Genomic DNA, 13,319 nt, shown 5'->3' on the forward strand with positions numbered 1-13,319 from the left:
GAATGTTAATGTGCATCTGTCAAAGCCTGCACCATGTGCAAAAGCTGGTGAAGGAATCCTGAAGTAAGGCACGATCGCTAGGAGAAGAAATTACCTGACATAAGACGCAGTCGTCGGCATAAAGACGGACTAGAGACTTCAAGTTGTTCGGAAGGTGATTTATAAACATTAAAAATAATAAAGGTCCTAGAACGCATCCCTGTGGAACACCCGAAGTTACATCGACAGTTGAGGACGAAGTGGAGTGGAATGACACATATTGAGATTGAGATTTAAGAAAGCTAGCTATCCAGTTGGTTAATCGAGGGTTGTTTAAAATAGCATCAATTTTACTTAGAAGCTTATTGTGTATAACGGTGTCGAAGGCCTTGGAAAAGTGTATGAATAACGCGTCAATTTGATTGCCAATGTCAAGATTGCTGGATATGTCATGCGCAAATTCAACCAGTTGTATTAGTGTGCTGAAACCACGACGAAAGCCATGTTGAATGTTCGAGAGTATGTTATTTGACTTAAGATATTCCGTTATATGATTGTGAATGACATTCTCAAGCAGTTTACCGGAATTTGAAGTACGTGATATCGGTCTGTAGTTGGACAGGAGTTGCTTGTTACTAGACTTATGCAAGGGCAATACTTTGGCTAGTTTCCAGTACTGGGGGACAGTGCTTCAAAATACGGATTTTCGAAAAATGATTGACAAAATACGTGCACACCACAGAAAGTAACGTACGAGAAAGCTGTTTGGAATGTCGTCAGGACCAGTGCACTTTTTTGTGTCTAACTTAAGTATCATGTTAAGGATGCCGTTCTCGTTAATCAACACATCATCAATAGCGAGCTCAGGATTAGGGCTTCTGAATACTGGGAGAAGACTGTTGTCATGCGTGAATACAGACTGAAAGTAGACATTGGAAGCGGTAGCCATTTAAATGGGTCTGAAATAGCCTTCGCAGTATGAATACGAAGGTTAGGCACACAGCAATATTGTGGTATGTTCTAGGCTTGCAGAGATGATGGTGCGTAGGCTAGCAACTTTAGATAAAAAAAATAGCTGTGGTCAGTTTGTGGTTTGTACAGCTGTAAAATAGAATGATGGTAGAAGTTGGACAAATACTTTACATGATATATTCTGAACAGTGGTTTAGCGTGTGCTCTGCAAGGCACTTATGGAATGAAGTGTGAAAAACGAGCGCTTCTCTGGTTTTTGTCATCTGACACTTCACAAATAAGCAAAAGAAAATCACTTTCAATAAATGATGATGTTGCTGCTGAAAACGGATCCATTTTCTGTAGCTCCCTTTTTTCGGCTTCCGTGCGCCAGCATCCGGGCCTTATTCATTGTGCCCGCCTATACTGTCAGGAGCACTGATGCGGGTCAACTCGCTTGACTGAATCATGAATGCGCTCTCACTAATACCGTGCAGCGCTATCATATTCAGCGGAGTGATCAGCCGACAGTTCACCTGGCGAGCCGGTCAAGCTCTGAGCTAAGCAACTGCACAGGAGCGAGTGTCTGCTGCGCTGCACAGTCAAGCAGCAGGAAAAAGAGTGGAGAAGGGAGGACACATGTGGAGCGCAGCTGTTAGGAGAGCATCGTGCCGGCTGCGTACTTACGCGGTTACCTATACCGTCGTCGATGTTGTGCCCGTAGATCAACACATCGCCGAGATGGTGCTTCGGAAAGTTGCACGCAACATCGATGGCATCTCTGGCGCGCCTATCAGTTGGTGACTATGTGGCGAATTGAAAACGCCTGGTGTAAAACGGCAACAGCCTTCGCACTTCTTCTTTTGGTTTTGATGGCTTGGGTTTACCAAGTCTATTTGCCGACCCCTGCAGGTATGCGTGTTTATCATTGTTTCGAGCCTGTTGCCTGTCTATTATTGCATGTGAAACCTCAGCTTGTTTCGCATGGTGCAAATTGCTTAAGCTTGCTTTTTTCATATTTAAAGAGCTATATTTTCTTAGTGCGCAGTGAACGTTTCGAAAAGAAGACAGATAGGTTGTGTGCCCAATCCTACCTACCTTCTTCCCAAGTAGCCACTCTTTTGCTCTCTCCTGTCATATAAAGTATATTCTGCACAAAGAAAATGCCCTTGAATACTTAAGCTGTTGAATTATCATGAAAGCCCTACAAACATCAAGTGTAGTATTAACACGGTAGCAGTCTTTCTAAGCTCCCTCCTGTCTTGTCTCCTGGAATTAAATAGTGGAGTGTAAACCAGCAAGAAGCTGCCCATTCTAAAGAGCTGTTTGCTGTCGTCCGTATTGCCATAATTATCAATCAGGGTCACTTTCACAGAACATCATCATTGGAAAGTATTTTATCTCTTTTTTAAGCACTGCACGTAAAATAATTCCTCGTTACTCCTTCACATTCAGTACATATTCACTTAAAGGTGTTTTGTTTTCCTTTAACTTACCCTCTTACACCCTTGAAATGTTTTTCGTTGAAGTGGCGGAATAAAACACTAAAATGAGAGGTTGGGTTGCTGAATTCAAACACTGTTGTTTTCCGTTGGCTGTTCTTCTGAACTTACAATATCCCCTGACTACAAGGCATACATGTGGCATAATTAAACCTCAAGTTCAGTGCGGGTGTTCAACTCACACTATAGGTTTTGACGTAAAGATCCAGTACGAAATACTTCACGCTTACGGGAAAAAACGTTCATGCATGCATTTACGCGCTAGCGTGCGCAGAAAAACGCACTAATAATGCTTCAATTGCGTGTGTGCCACTAACTGTATAGATAACGTGCAGAAGGTGTGTAATTAACCAGTTGTTGTTTATTCCTCAACTATTTAGGTTGCGAGTGCAATGCAGTAAACTGCACGTTCCAAATATATTCAATTGTGGGGTCCCCGCCTCCTTGCCCTACAACACATCAATCACTCAATATGACCACAAGAGCGCGTACGGATTCCAGAAGTTTCGAAATACTATGTCTATGTGCGCTCTTTTCCGGCTAATATGACCTGAGACGACCACAGTGGCCGACGCCTCATGTGGTCGGGAGCCTTAGCTCGCCACTACCGTCCCAAATTGGAAGTATTCTACACGAATACCTCCAGCCCTTACCACGGGTGTTGTTTCACAGCTGCGGTCTTTCACCAAAACCCCGCAGGGTCATTCCACGCCATATGTCGGCCATTTTGCCAACTATCTCAACTGTGTTTAGAAAAAAACCCTAATAATTTACTCCATTGAAAACAGTGAATTGCTAAAACATTTCGGACAGAAAAAAAATTGTTGGTCCCATGCGTGCCTCCGAACTTCCAAGAACGTTGTCTGGGTGTTGTTTAGGAAAATATTTATTTTAGAGGTACCGCTTTTTTTCTATAATAAATTTGGTCTACATGTTAGCTAAAGAAGCATGCGTAAGGTGTTTGAAGCGCAATAATAATAGCGCAATTTTTTTGCGAGATACGCTTCCAAGAATTCGGCCAAAAAGTGTTATGATTGCATTTTTTCTATTGCAATACTGCAATTTTATTTGATATTGCATATAAAATTTTGCATAACAGCCAGTACCTAGGTGCATCACCGAAGGGTCATTTGAGCACCATTCCAGATGGGCCTGGATGATAGTCGGCCGATGCCGCTGTTTGCGCACTGATTCTCCGGGCTCCATCCTCGTCTCCTTACAATTAAGACCTCGAGCCTAATCCTGCTTACGCCGTTAAGGAGCTCACTCATTTTATCAACTCAGCCACCAAACCCTGTAAGTGCTTCCCAAAGGTGGAAAAGCAAGCCAACCCTTCTTCGCCTTTACACCAAAACTTTATTGTGCCTGGCAATCCTTGAACGTTTCTACCCCGCTTGCACGGGGAAAAGTTCGCACTGTGAGGAAAACTCCTGTGACATTTTCAACATGACGTGGGCGTGTCGAGAAACTCCCAAACTCACCCCTCTACTAAACCCTTCTCGAAAGGACTGGGAGCAGCCCTAGTCGGCTGCTCCGGCCTGACGACCCAACAGGACTTGGTTGAGGGTGACCGGGCTGCGGCCGACACCAATGGGCTTCCGTGAAGGGTTGCCTACCTGGTGCTTGTACGGGGTAGCCCCTTAAGGACTGCTTCTCACCCTTCCTGTTCATAACTAAGAGTCTCAAGTGTTTTTATTATATCTCTCAAATATATTTAGGTAAATTTACAGCACAGCTGCTATGCTTTTCGTTATGTTGTTACGTGTGTTACCATAAACTGCAATAACCATGAATGGCATCTACTGGTCTTACACGTACAAAGCGCAGTAAGTCAGTCAGCGCCTGCTCCCTTCCTCCTCTCCCCCATCTTCTGCTTCGCTCCCCGAATGTGCACTCGGAGCTCGCTCTCCTTCTGCGCTGATTTTCGCGGCAAGAAATGCAATAACTCGGATGAGCAAGAGCACGAACACACAGATTGACAGAGATATGAAAAGAAAATAAGAGATAGAGAAAACTTTTTCGTGAAATAATGATTTCTTCTACGTGGCATGGTTAACTTGAATTGAATTTTGTTGCTCCAAATTGTCACAGAAAGTTTGTAGACACTGTCTGGATCCACAGCCATAGCCTAGTTTGGGTCCAAAAAGAGACAATTCATAATGAAACTTCGAAACATGTTAACCAAAGAAGTCATATACGTTCTAATAAGAATCTGGAAAGAAACAACTAGTACACACAGTGCATAAGATACGCACACAAACAGCAAAAAAGGAAACTGTTCCAACACAGATAAAAAAAGACTTCCACTTAACGACTGAAATAAAGACTGCCATCACACTAAACATGACCGGGCAATAATGAATCGGAATATTTCTCTAGATAGTGTTTTGGTTGTGTTGTAGTGAAATCTTAACCCACTTTCGCTTCAAAAGGTATGGCATTCTAAATATTACCAGGGAACTGTGAAATCAGTAAACCATGCACGTTTTAAATCGTGAAATATTCTGTTTACGAAAGGTTAGTTGTCTGGTAGAACGAGCATTTTCAAATTCTAGGTTACAACCTGCAAACCCACAATTTGAAGGTAAGCACTACAAGCAATCGCCTAACCAAGCATGCTAGTAGAGTGAAACATAGCCTTGCATAATAAGTAGCTTAGCAGTGGATGCAAAAGAGAAGTGATGGGGTGAAGAGGAGACGTGAAGGAGAAGGCTGCGAGACAGCATGATCGGCGAAACTAATTCATACATATAAAGGAAGGGATGGAATGTAGACAAAGAAAGTGGAACCGAAATAGAAAGACACAAGAACAGAAGTTGATCTAGGAAGAAAGAGTGATAAGGTAGGTAAATAGGGAGAGAGAGATGACGGAATAAAATAAAGAACAAAAGAAACAATTATGATTGAGATAACAGAAATCGAGACAAGGAACCAATGAATGGCCGTACATCTGCAATGAACGACTCCTTTTTCCCCCAAGAAATTACACTTCGGAATCGCCTCCCCGACTTCATAGTTACCACACCTGACCGCACATCATTCCGCGTGAAATTGCAATCCTACTTTGATTCTACCCAATAACCCATGGCTGTAGATATATCCCACCAGCGTACTGCATGTATAATGTTTTGCCATATTGTTTGTACTCATTTTTCCAGTCAAGGGTTTCTTTTGTTTATTGTTTGATTAGTTGTTGTTGTCATTATGGAACAAACTACAATATGCGTATTTAGAACTGCATAACTTATGATAAGTTGTTCACATTGAATTGTACACCCTCACAGCGTATTTGTTGCCCCCTCGTTATGTAATGCCCTCGAGCCTTTAAGGATGCAATATATGGAATGAAATGAAGTGAAAAATTATGAAAAAAAGAGACAAAAATTGCAGTATATTAGTGGAGTGAACGATGATAAGTGGGGTGCGAAGCGAAGCATTTATCAGTCCGTCCATGCGTGCGTCCGAGCGACCGTTCATTCCTGCGATCATCCGTACGTCCGTTCATCTGTCTGTCTGTCTGTCTGTCTGTCTGTCTGTTTGTCTGTCTGTCTGTCTGTCTGTCTGTCTGGCTGGCTGGCTGGCTGGCTGGCTGGCTGGCTGCCTGGCTGCCTGGCTGCCTGGCTGCCTGGCTGCCTGGCTGGCTGGCTGGCTGCCTGGCTGGCTGGATGGCTGGCTGGCTGCCTCAGACATGCTCATACACTTGCGCGCCGAGCAGATGAAATCTCAATTGAAATTCGCGTCGCCATTTTGTGCGGCCACGGGATCTGATGAGGCGGCACCGTGAGAAGTGACTGCTTGGCAGTGCTGGCAGCGCTGAAAATTGGCGGGCTTTCCACTCGTTTCGAAATGGGTCATACTGATACATAATATATATTCTTTTTATCCCCTTATCCTACCGGTACAAGGCATTGCACGTTGTCACCCACGAGGCAGACAGGTTTTAAGTGCATTTTTCCTACTTTGAGAACCACTACGATATTATTCGTTACTTTGTTGCAATAAAAGTACCGAATAGTTACTAGGGTATCGATAACTCCGCGTTGGCGCAAAAAACATGACATGCGTCAAGTTGATGTCACTGCTCTTTTAACAGCGCCATTGCGCATGCGCATTCCTTCCCCTCTCTCTTCCTACACTTCCGCTCTCTCGCCCCGCAGCGCCGACGTAGGCAGCGTCTGCTAGTAAGTTTCTTGATTTAAAAAAAAGTCCCGGCATATCCACGGAGTGAATGATAATGAGTGGGGCAAACCATCCGCCAGACCGTCCATTCTTGCTTCTGTATGTCCGTCTCTCTGTCTGTCCGTCCCCCCATCTAGTGAGCACTGCAAGAACCACCATCTCGCATCTTTTCATCATATATTCGTCATATAGCCCCGCCGCGGTGGTCTAGTGGCTAAGGTACTCGGCTGCTGACCCACAGGGCGCGGGTTTGAATTCCGGCTGCGGCGGCTGCATTTCTGATGGAGGCGGAAATGTTGTAAGCCCGTGTGCTCAGATTTGGGTGCACGTTAAAGAACCCCAGGTGGTCTAAATTTCCGGAGCCCTCCACTATGGCGTCTCTCATAATCATATAGTGGTTTTGGGACGCTAAACCCCACATATCAATCAATCAAATCAATTCGTCATATACAAGTACCGCCGTCTGGCGGACATTCCAAGGACTAAGCGAGTGTGCTACCTACTACTATTACTACTGCAACAAGTATACTACCACATACATTGGGGACGCACGGCCTGCGGCATAAGGAGCTTCACCCCTAAAAACCATTGCCCGCGCAGCACAACCGTTCACTGGCCAACCGTATATATAGACGCCGTTGCTGTTTACAAACACTGGATGGCTCCCGATTTTGTGTGCCGGCAAAGCCCAAAAGTATTGGTGAGGAACAGGAGCCTTAACGAGCAGTGAGTTCATTTTCAAGAGTTTTTTTCCTGTGTCTGGGCAAATATTTCGAATACGCTTTCTTTTAGGTTAGATACAACATTATGAGAGTAAGTCCCGAACTTTGAGCGCCTGCCTTTCATGTCAATGGGGAAAGAGACTCCTTCTGTATAGCACAAATAAAAACACAAGATTTCTGCTTCTGCGTTAGCGTGTAATAAATGAAGTGATCGAAAGTTTTTTTTTTTGGTAGCAACAGGTGCTCCTGCTATGTTGAAACCAACCGATAAGGTGATTGGGCGCTGGATCTTGGCTTCCGAGGTAGTGCCGGTAGATTTCTGCTGTACGTTGTTGCACATAAAAAATGGCAGCATGCGCGCTAACTAAAATTGGACTGTAGGTCTCTGTCTCCAATCAGAGTCTTCTGTGATTGTTCATTAGCAGCAATAGGCGTGTTCCAGTAGAAAACATTGATCCATCACTGCGCGCTTTGAGCGTCATTGGATTTATCTCCGGCAGCATGCCACAATGAGCGCATGTGTCAACGTCACCGCCAGTGCAAGCGCTAGCGTTCGCTGCTTCGCGTGGACATGTAGTAACCGCGGAGCCGAACCATCAGAGTGAAATAACTAGAAGAATGAGAATGGGGTACATGACATTCGGCAAATAATCTCAAATCATGAATGGCAATGTGCCACGAACACTCTAAACGATGGTATACAACAGCTGCATTTTTACAGTATTAACTTACAGAGCAAAAGCCTGGCGCTTTACAAAAAGAGTTCCGCTCACATTGAGGTTTCTGCCATGATCTATGATAAAGAAAGTTATAAGTTCAGCTTTAGGAGACAAGAAGAAAGCATAGTAGGTCAGAGAACGAATCGGGGTTAAAGATATAATAGCTATAATCAAGAAGTAATGGACATGGACAGGGCACGTAGAACTTAGGTGGGATAACAGCTGGTCATTAAGGGTAACAAACTCGATTACTTGGAAAGAAAAATGCACGAGGGGGAGGCAGAAAGTTAGGTGGGCCGATGAGATTAAAAAGTTCGCAGGTATAACGTGGCAACGGTAAGTATGAGCCCGGGTTGATTGGCGGATGATGGGACAGGCCTTTGCCCTGCAGTACAGTGTACTAGAAGGGGGCAGTGGAATGAATGAAGTGGCCACGCCACACCTAGGCTGATTCTCCGGCGGGTTACAGTAGCATTGGTGCTGTAGTCATATACTGCTGAAGATCTCAGGAGGATCTGCAATGCGAGCGCGCGCATGATAGCCTGTGAAAGCGTGTAAATGCTCGTTTTTAACGCGTTTTTGAGCCTTTAACAGCGTATGCACACAAGCTACGCATTTTGGTGCAGAAGTGAATTTGCAGGCATGCCGCAATTTTGTCGAGACATTCACCGTTTCAAGGACCTGCCGACACACACACACACACACACACACACACACACACACACACACACACACACACACACACACACGCGCGCGCGCGCGCGCGCACACGCACACGCACGATCGGCATTTGCGCGGACCGCATAGCTTCTCACTCAAGCAGCGCTTTGAGGTGCGCTACATCATAAGTGCCTACAGCCGATCTACAAAAAGAGGGGAAGTATAAAAACCGCAATAAATTTATACGCTCGTTTCGCTGGCAGTCTCTAAGATATCAAGAGCACTGTTCCTCTTACGAGTCCACAGGCGCTCGATTGTTTCATGAGAAACCCTACTAAGTAACGTTGACACAACACTTATATTTGCGACGACTCAGATTTATCATGCCAGGTTTGGGGAAGATAATAATATTGGTTTATGAAAGAATAATCTTGTTCTAACCACGTGTTTTAGCGCTTACTTTGCTTTTTTATGCAAGCTCCAAGTGCTTATAATGCCAGGAGGCCAAGCCAAGAAGCCAAGCTGAAAAAAAAAAACGCATCTACCTCCGAGTCATGAACTGTACGCAAAAGTGGTTATGAACATAATAGAAAGTGCCAGCTTTGTATATAGCCCGTGTTTTATTCTGCGCTAATTCGCTGTAACCAAATCTCATTTTGTATCGACAGCTTCAATTGTGCTGCTTTTCAAATATTCTATTGGCGGAACGTCAATGGAAGCCAGCCAGCAGCCAATACACCCACACAAATATATATAGATATATATATACCCAGTACCTCTACCACGTATGACAGCTGCGTTGAGACAGCGTTTATTCAGCACAAGGGCTCAGCAATGAACGGGCAGTCTGAGACCAAGCGAGCCCACACCAGATGATGATGAATATGATAATGCATATATGATAAGAAGCGCGTGACGAATGCCCACAATATATATATATAAATAAATAAATATATGTATATATATATATATATATTGTAATGACGAAAACCGAAACTGGAACTCTCTCTGGCACAGACTCGCATGCTAGGAGGAAGAGGACGAAGACGAAGCAGAATAAGAACAGCCGGCCTGCAGCAAAGGCGTTGTGTCTTATTTCTCGTCGTTACAATGGCGCAGTCGATGAAGAAGACGTCATACGTCCCGGCTTCGTCATCCAGGACGCCCGCCGACGTGCAGATGCGGTAAGCGTCGCTTGGGGACGGCGTCAAGGCCTCCTCAGCAGCTGTTCACCTGCCGCCACTGCCACCACCGTTCGGGGATGGCGCCAAAGCCTCCTCGGCGGCTCTAGTATACCCATCACCGGTATTTCTTCATGAAAAGGGACACCGTCTACGCGTCCTTCGCCACGGATTGTGCCGTGAGCACAGGTCGACAAGTGAACCCTGCGGCACAAGCCACCTGTCCGTACCCTCGTGGATCATCGGCAGCGTGGTTCTCTCATCGTAAAAACGCTGTTCACGCTTCCCACTGCGACAACGTCCTGCTCAGTGCTTCATCGGCACCTCAGCCGCTCAGGGGTGCTGTTCAAGCTCCCTCGGCCGAGGGTACCACAGCAGTGAGTACGCTGATCGGGGAACACGTCCCCACTGGCTCCGCATGTGGGCCGCCCGAGAGTGCCACCGAGCTTTCGCGCACCATTGCGCGACTCCGCCTCGAGGTCGGCGCCCTGACAGCGTCGACTTCTGCGATATTCCCTGCTGCCTTGCCGGGACTTCACATTATCGATGAGGCGTTGGCCGCGGCCGCCTCGCAAGACCATTCAACAACTTCCCCCGAGAGCCGCAGCAAGCTCCAGTATACTCTCGCGGCTCTTTCACACCAACTTGGCTGTGTGGCGTCGCTATTTTCTGGAGCTTCGCCTGCCGTGACACCACCACCGGCTGCCTCCGAGCTACCCGAGTTTCGCGGCTTCCAGGACGATGCCGTCGATTGGGTGGCTACCATCAATGCTCTCGGAGCTCGCAAGGGATGGAGCGACAATCAGAAGTGGTGCGTGGCCTTAGACCGCCTTCAAAATCCTGCTGCTGCGTGGCACAGGTACGAAGGCGTGCGGCAGCAGTCCTGGGCGGACTGGAGCGCCAAGCTCATTGCTGCGTTTGGAAGAAATGAGTCTGACCTCACTGCTACCTCTCATTCTACCCTCGCCACTACCGAGCAAGGGGCTATTGAGAAGCACAACGACGAGGCAGCTGCACCCTCTGCCAACCTGCCCTACCTCGGAGATCAACCTCACGAGGCGCCGCGCCCCCCTACAGCTGTGCCGCGTGCCCCCTCCCCGGACAGCTTCCCAGAGTACCCTGCGGCAATCATCGAGACAAGCTGGACGGTGTACTCCTCCGGGCAGATCTCTGACTCCGCGTCGACACCTGACACACAATTACCCTTGACCCAACTTAGGACCGCCTATAAAGCACAGAAGCCAGTGAGCCAGCCTCCAAGCTGGTCAGCCCCAAATGGCCTGGATCCATTGACCTGCTGCGTGACGACGGCGGCTCTTTCACAACCAGCCGGAGACCAAGCACACGTCACAACGGCCAGTTTGACCCATAGTAAGGAGCCGCACCATCCCCTGCCACCTTTGCCGTCATTGGCCGAGTGCGTGGACGCTCGTAACTTGCCAAATGCCGTCTCCCCTAACGAGCCACAAGTGCCTACTCCACCTGAGGAGGATGCCATCGAAGTCATTCCGGTGCAGTTCACGGTTGCTCCGGATGGCGAGGCAACTGGCCATGTCGACATGAACGCACGTGACGGATTGGCAAAAACCTCCACTTCGACCAGCAGTGCATCAGCGAAGACGCTAGAGCACGACTTGCGTCGCAAGTCTACGCGCAAAGTCTACACAGCGATGTCGCTGATATCTATCGATATAGCCCATCGTACCTTCCCTCGCTCTGAACAACGCAGGCGTCCCCGCTCAGTGTGGGCCGCAGTACTGCATACTGGTGTCCCTGCAATGTCATCCAAGCAGCGAAGGGGTAGTCATCGCGATGGTCCGCCACCAATGCGATCACTCCGCACCAGCCAGTATCACCTGCTGGGTTTACATTCTCCAGGTGACTACATTAACTTGCCGCGCGGACGCGACCTGCAACGACCACCTCGACACAGCCAGGGTCGTCCACCAGAGTACAGGACAGTTCCACAGGACAGCTCGAGGCGTGCACATGACAGACTACCACGGCACTCCCAGTGCCGCCCTCCAGAGAAAATTGCCCTTTGCGCGCTAGCAGTCATGGCCGAGTGTAATGACGAAAACCGAAACTGGAACTCTCTCTGGCACAGACTCGCATGCTAGGAGGAAGAGGACGAAGACGAAGCAGAATAAGAACAGCCGGCCTGCAGCAAAGGCGTTGTGTCTTATTTCTCGTCGTTACAATATATACATATATATATATATATATATATATATATATATATATATATATATATATATATATATATATATATATATATATATATATATATATATATATATATATATATATATATATATATATATATATATATATATATATATATGGCTCACGTACTGGCAGACTTGGTGTCACTAGGTTATATACGAGGGACTATTAATCAGCTGCCCGCTCATAATAAGTTCACGTGCTACGTGACGCGAAACATGCGCATAAAAGAGTGTTTTCACACTCGTCGCTTGGCTTATAGATGGCGCTGACTGTCACTCCTACTTCTACATTCACATATAAACCCAAAAAAGTGGATAGAGGGAAGGCCGCTGTGGTAGCTCACTGGTTAAAGCATCGAACGCGTTATTCGAAGGTCGTAGGTTCGATTCCTGCTCACGACTGGTTATTTTCTCACCCACTTTTCTTTCTTCTTATTTACATTCCATTGGTTCTAATAACTTCCCCTGTAGATTACTTGGCATTACTGTCTGTTAGATCTCATTAATATTGTGTTAAAACAAGGAAAAACAAGCCCTTAGGTATACGCTTCTTTCCCTTATTTCATTAAACGAAGGTCTCGTACTGGCAGACTTGGTGTCATTAGGTTGTATACGAGGAACTATTAATCAACTGCCCGCTCATAATAGCTTCACGTGCTACGTGACGCCAAACATACGCATAAAAGAGTGTTTTCACACTCGTCGCTTGGCTCATAGATGGCGCTGACTGTCACTTCTACTTCTAAATTCACATATAAACAAAAAAAAAGTGGATGGAGGGAAGGTTTCTGTGGTAGCTAAGTGGTTAGAACATCTAACGCGTTATTCGAAGGTCGTAGGTTCGATTCCAGCTCACGGCTGGTTATTTTCTCATCCACTTTTTCTTTCTTTTTATTTACATTCAATTGGTTCTAGTAACTTCCCCTGTACATTACTTGACATTACTGTCTGTTAGATCTCATTATTATTGTGTTAAAACAAGAAAAAACGAGCCCTTAGGTATACACTTCTTTCCCTTATTTCATTAAACGAGGGTCTTGTACTGGCGGACTTGATCTCTTTAGCTTGTATATGAGGGACTATTAATCAGCTGCCCGCTCATAATAGGTTCACCTGCTACGTGACGCGAAACATGCGCATAACAGAGTGTTTTCACAATCGTCGCTTGGTTTAAAGATGGCGCTGACTGTCACTCCTA

General features: G+C 46.3%; 1 protein-coding gene across 1 annotated transcript in view; it reads left to right on the forward strand.

The window, feature by feature from the left end:
* The first annotated feature begins 1,585 nt into the window (after nucleotides 1-1,585).
* Nucleotides 1,586-13,319, forward strand: part of LOC119178731 (lactosylceramide 4-alpha-galactosyltransferase-like) — a 41,187-nt gene continuing 29,453 nt past the window's right edge. Inside the window, exon 1 of the mRNA XM_037429967.2 lies at nucleotides 1,586-1,842. Within this exon, the coding sequence (XP_037285864.2) occupies nucleotides 1,737-1,842 (106 nt within the window). The 5' untranslated portion in view covers nucleotides 1,586-1,736. The remainder of the gene's footprint in view (nucleotides 1,843-13,319) is intronic.

This window comes from Rhipicephalus microplus, chromosome 1 (genome assembly GCF_043290135.1).
Source record: "Rhipicephalus microplus isolate Deutch F79 chromosome 1, USDA_Rmic, whole genome shotgun sequence".
NCBI lineage: Eukaryota > Metazoa > Arthropoda > Arachnida > Ixodida > Ixodidae > Rhipicephalus > Rhipicephalus microplus.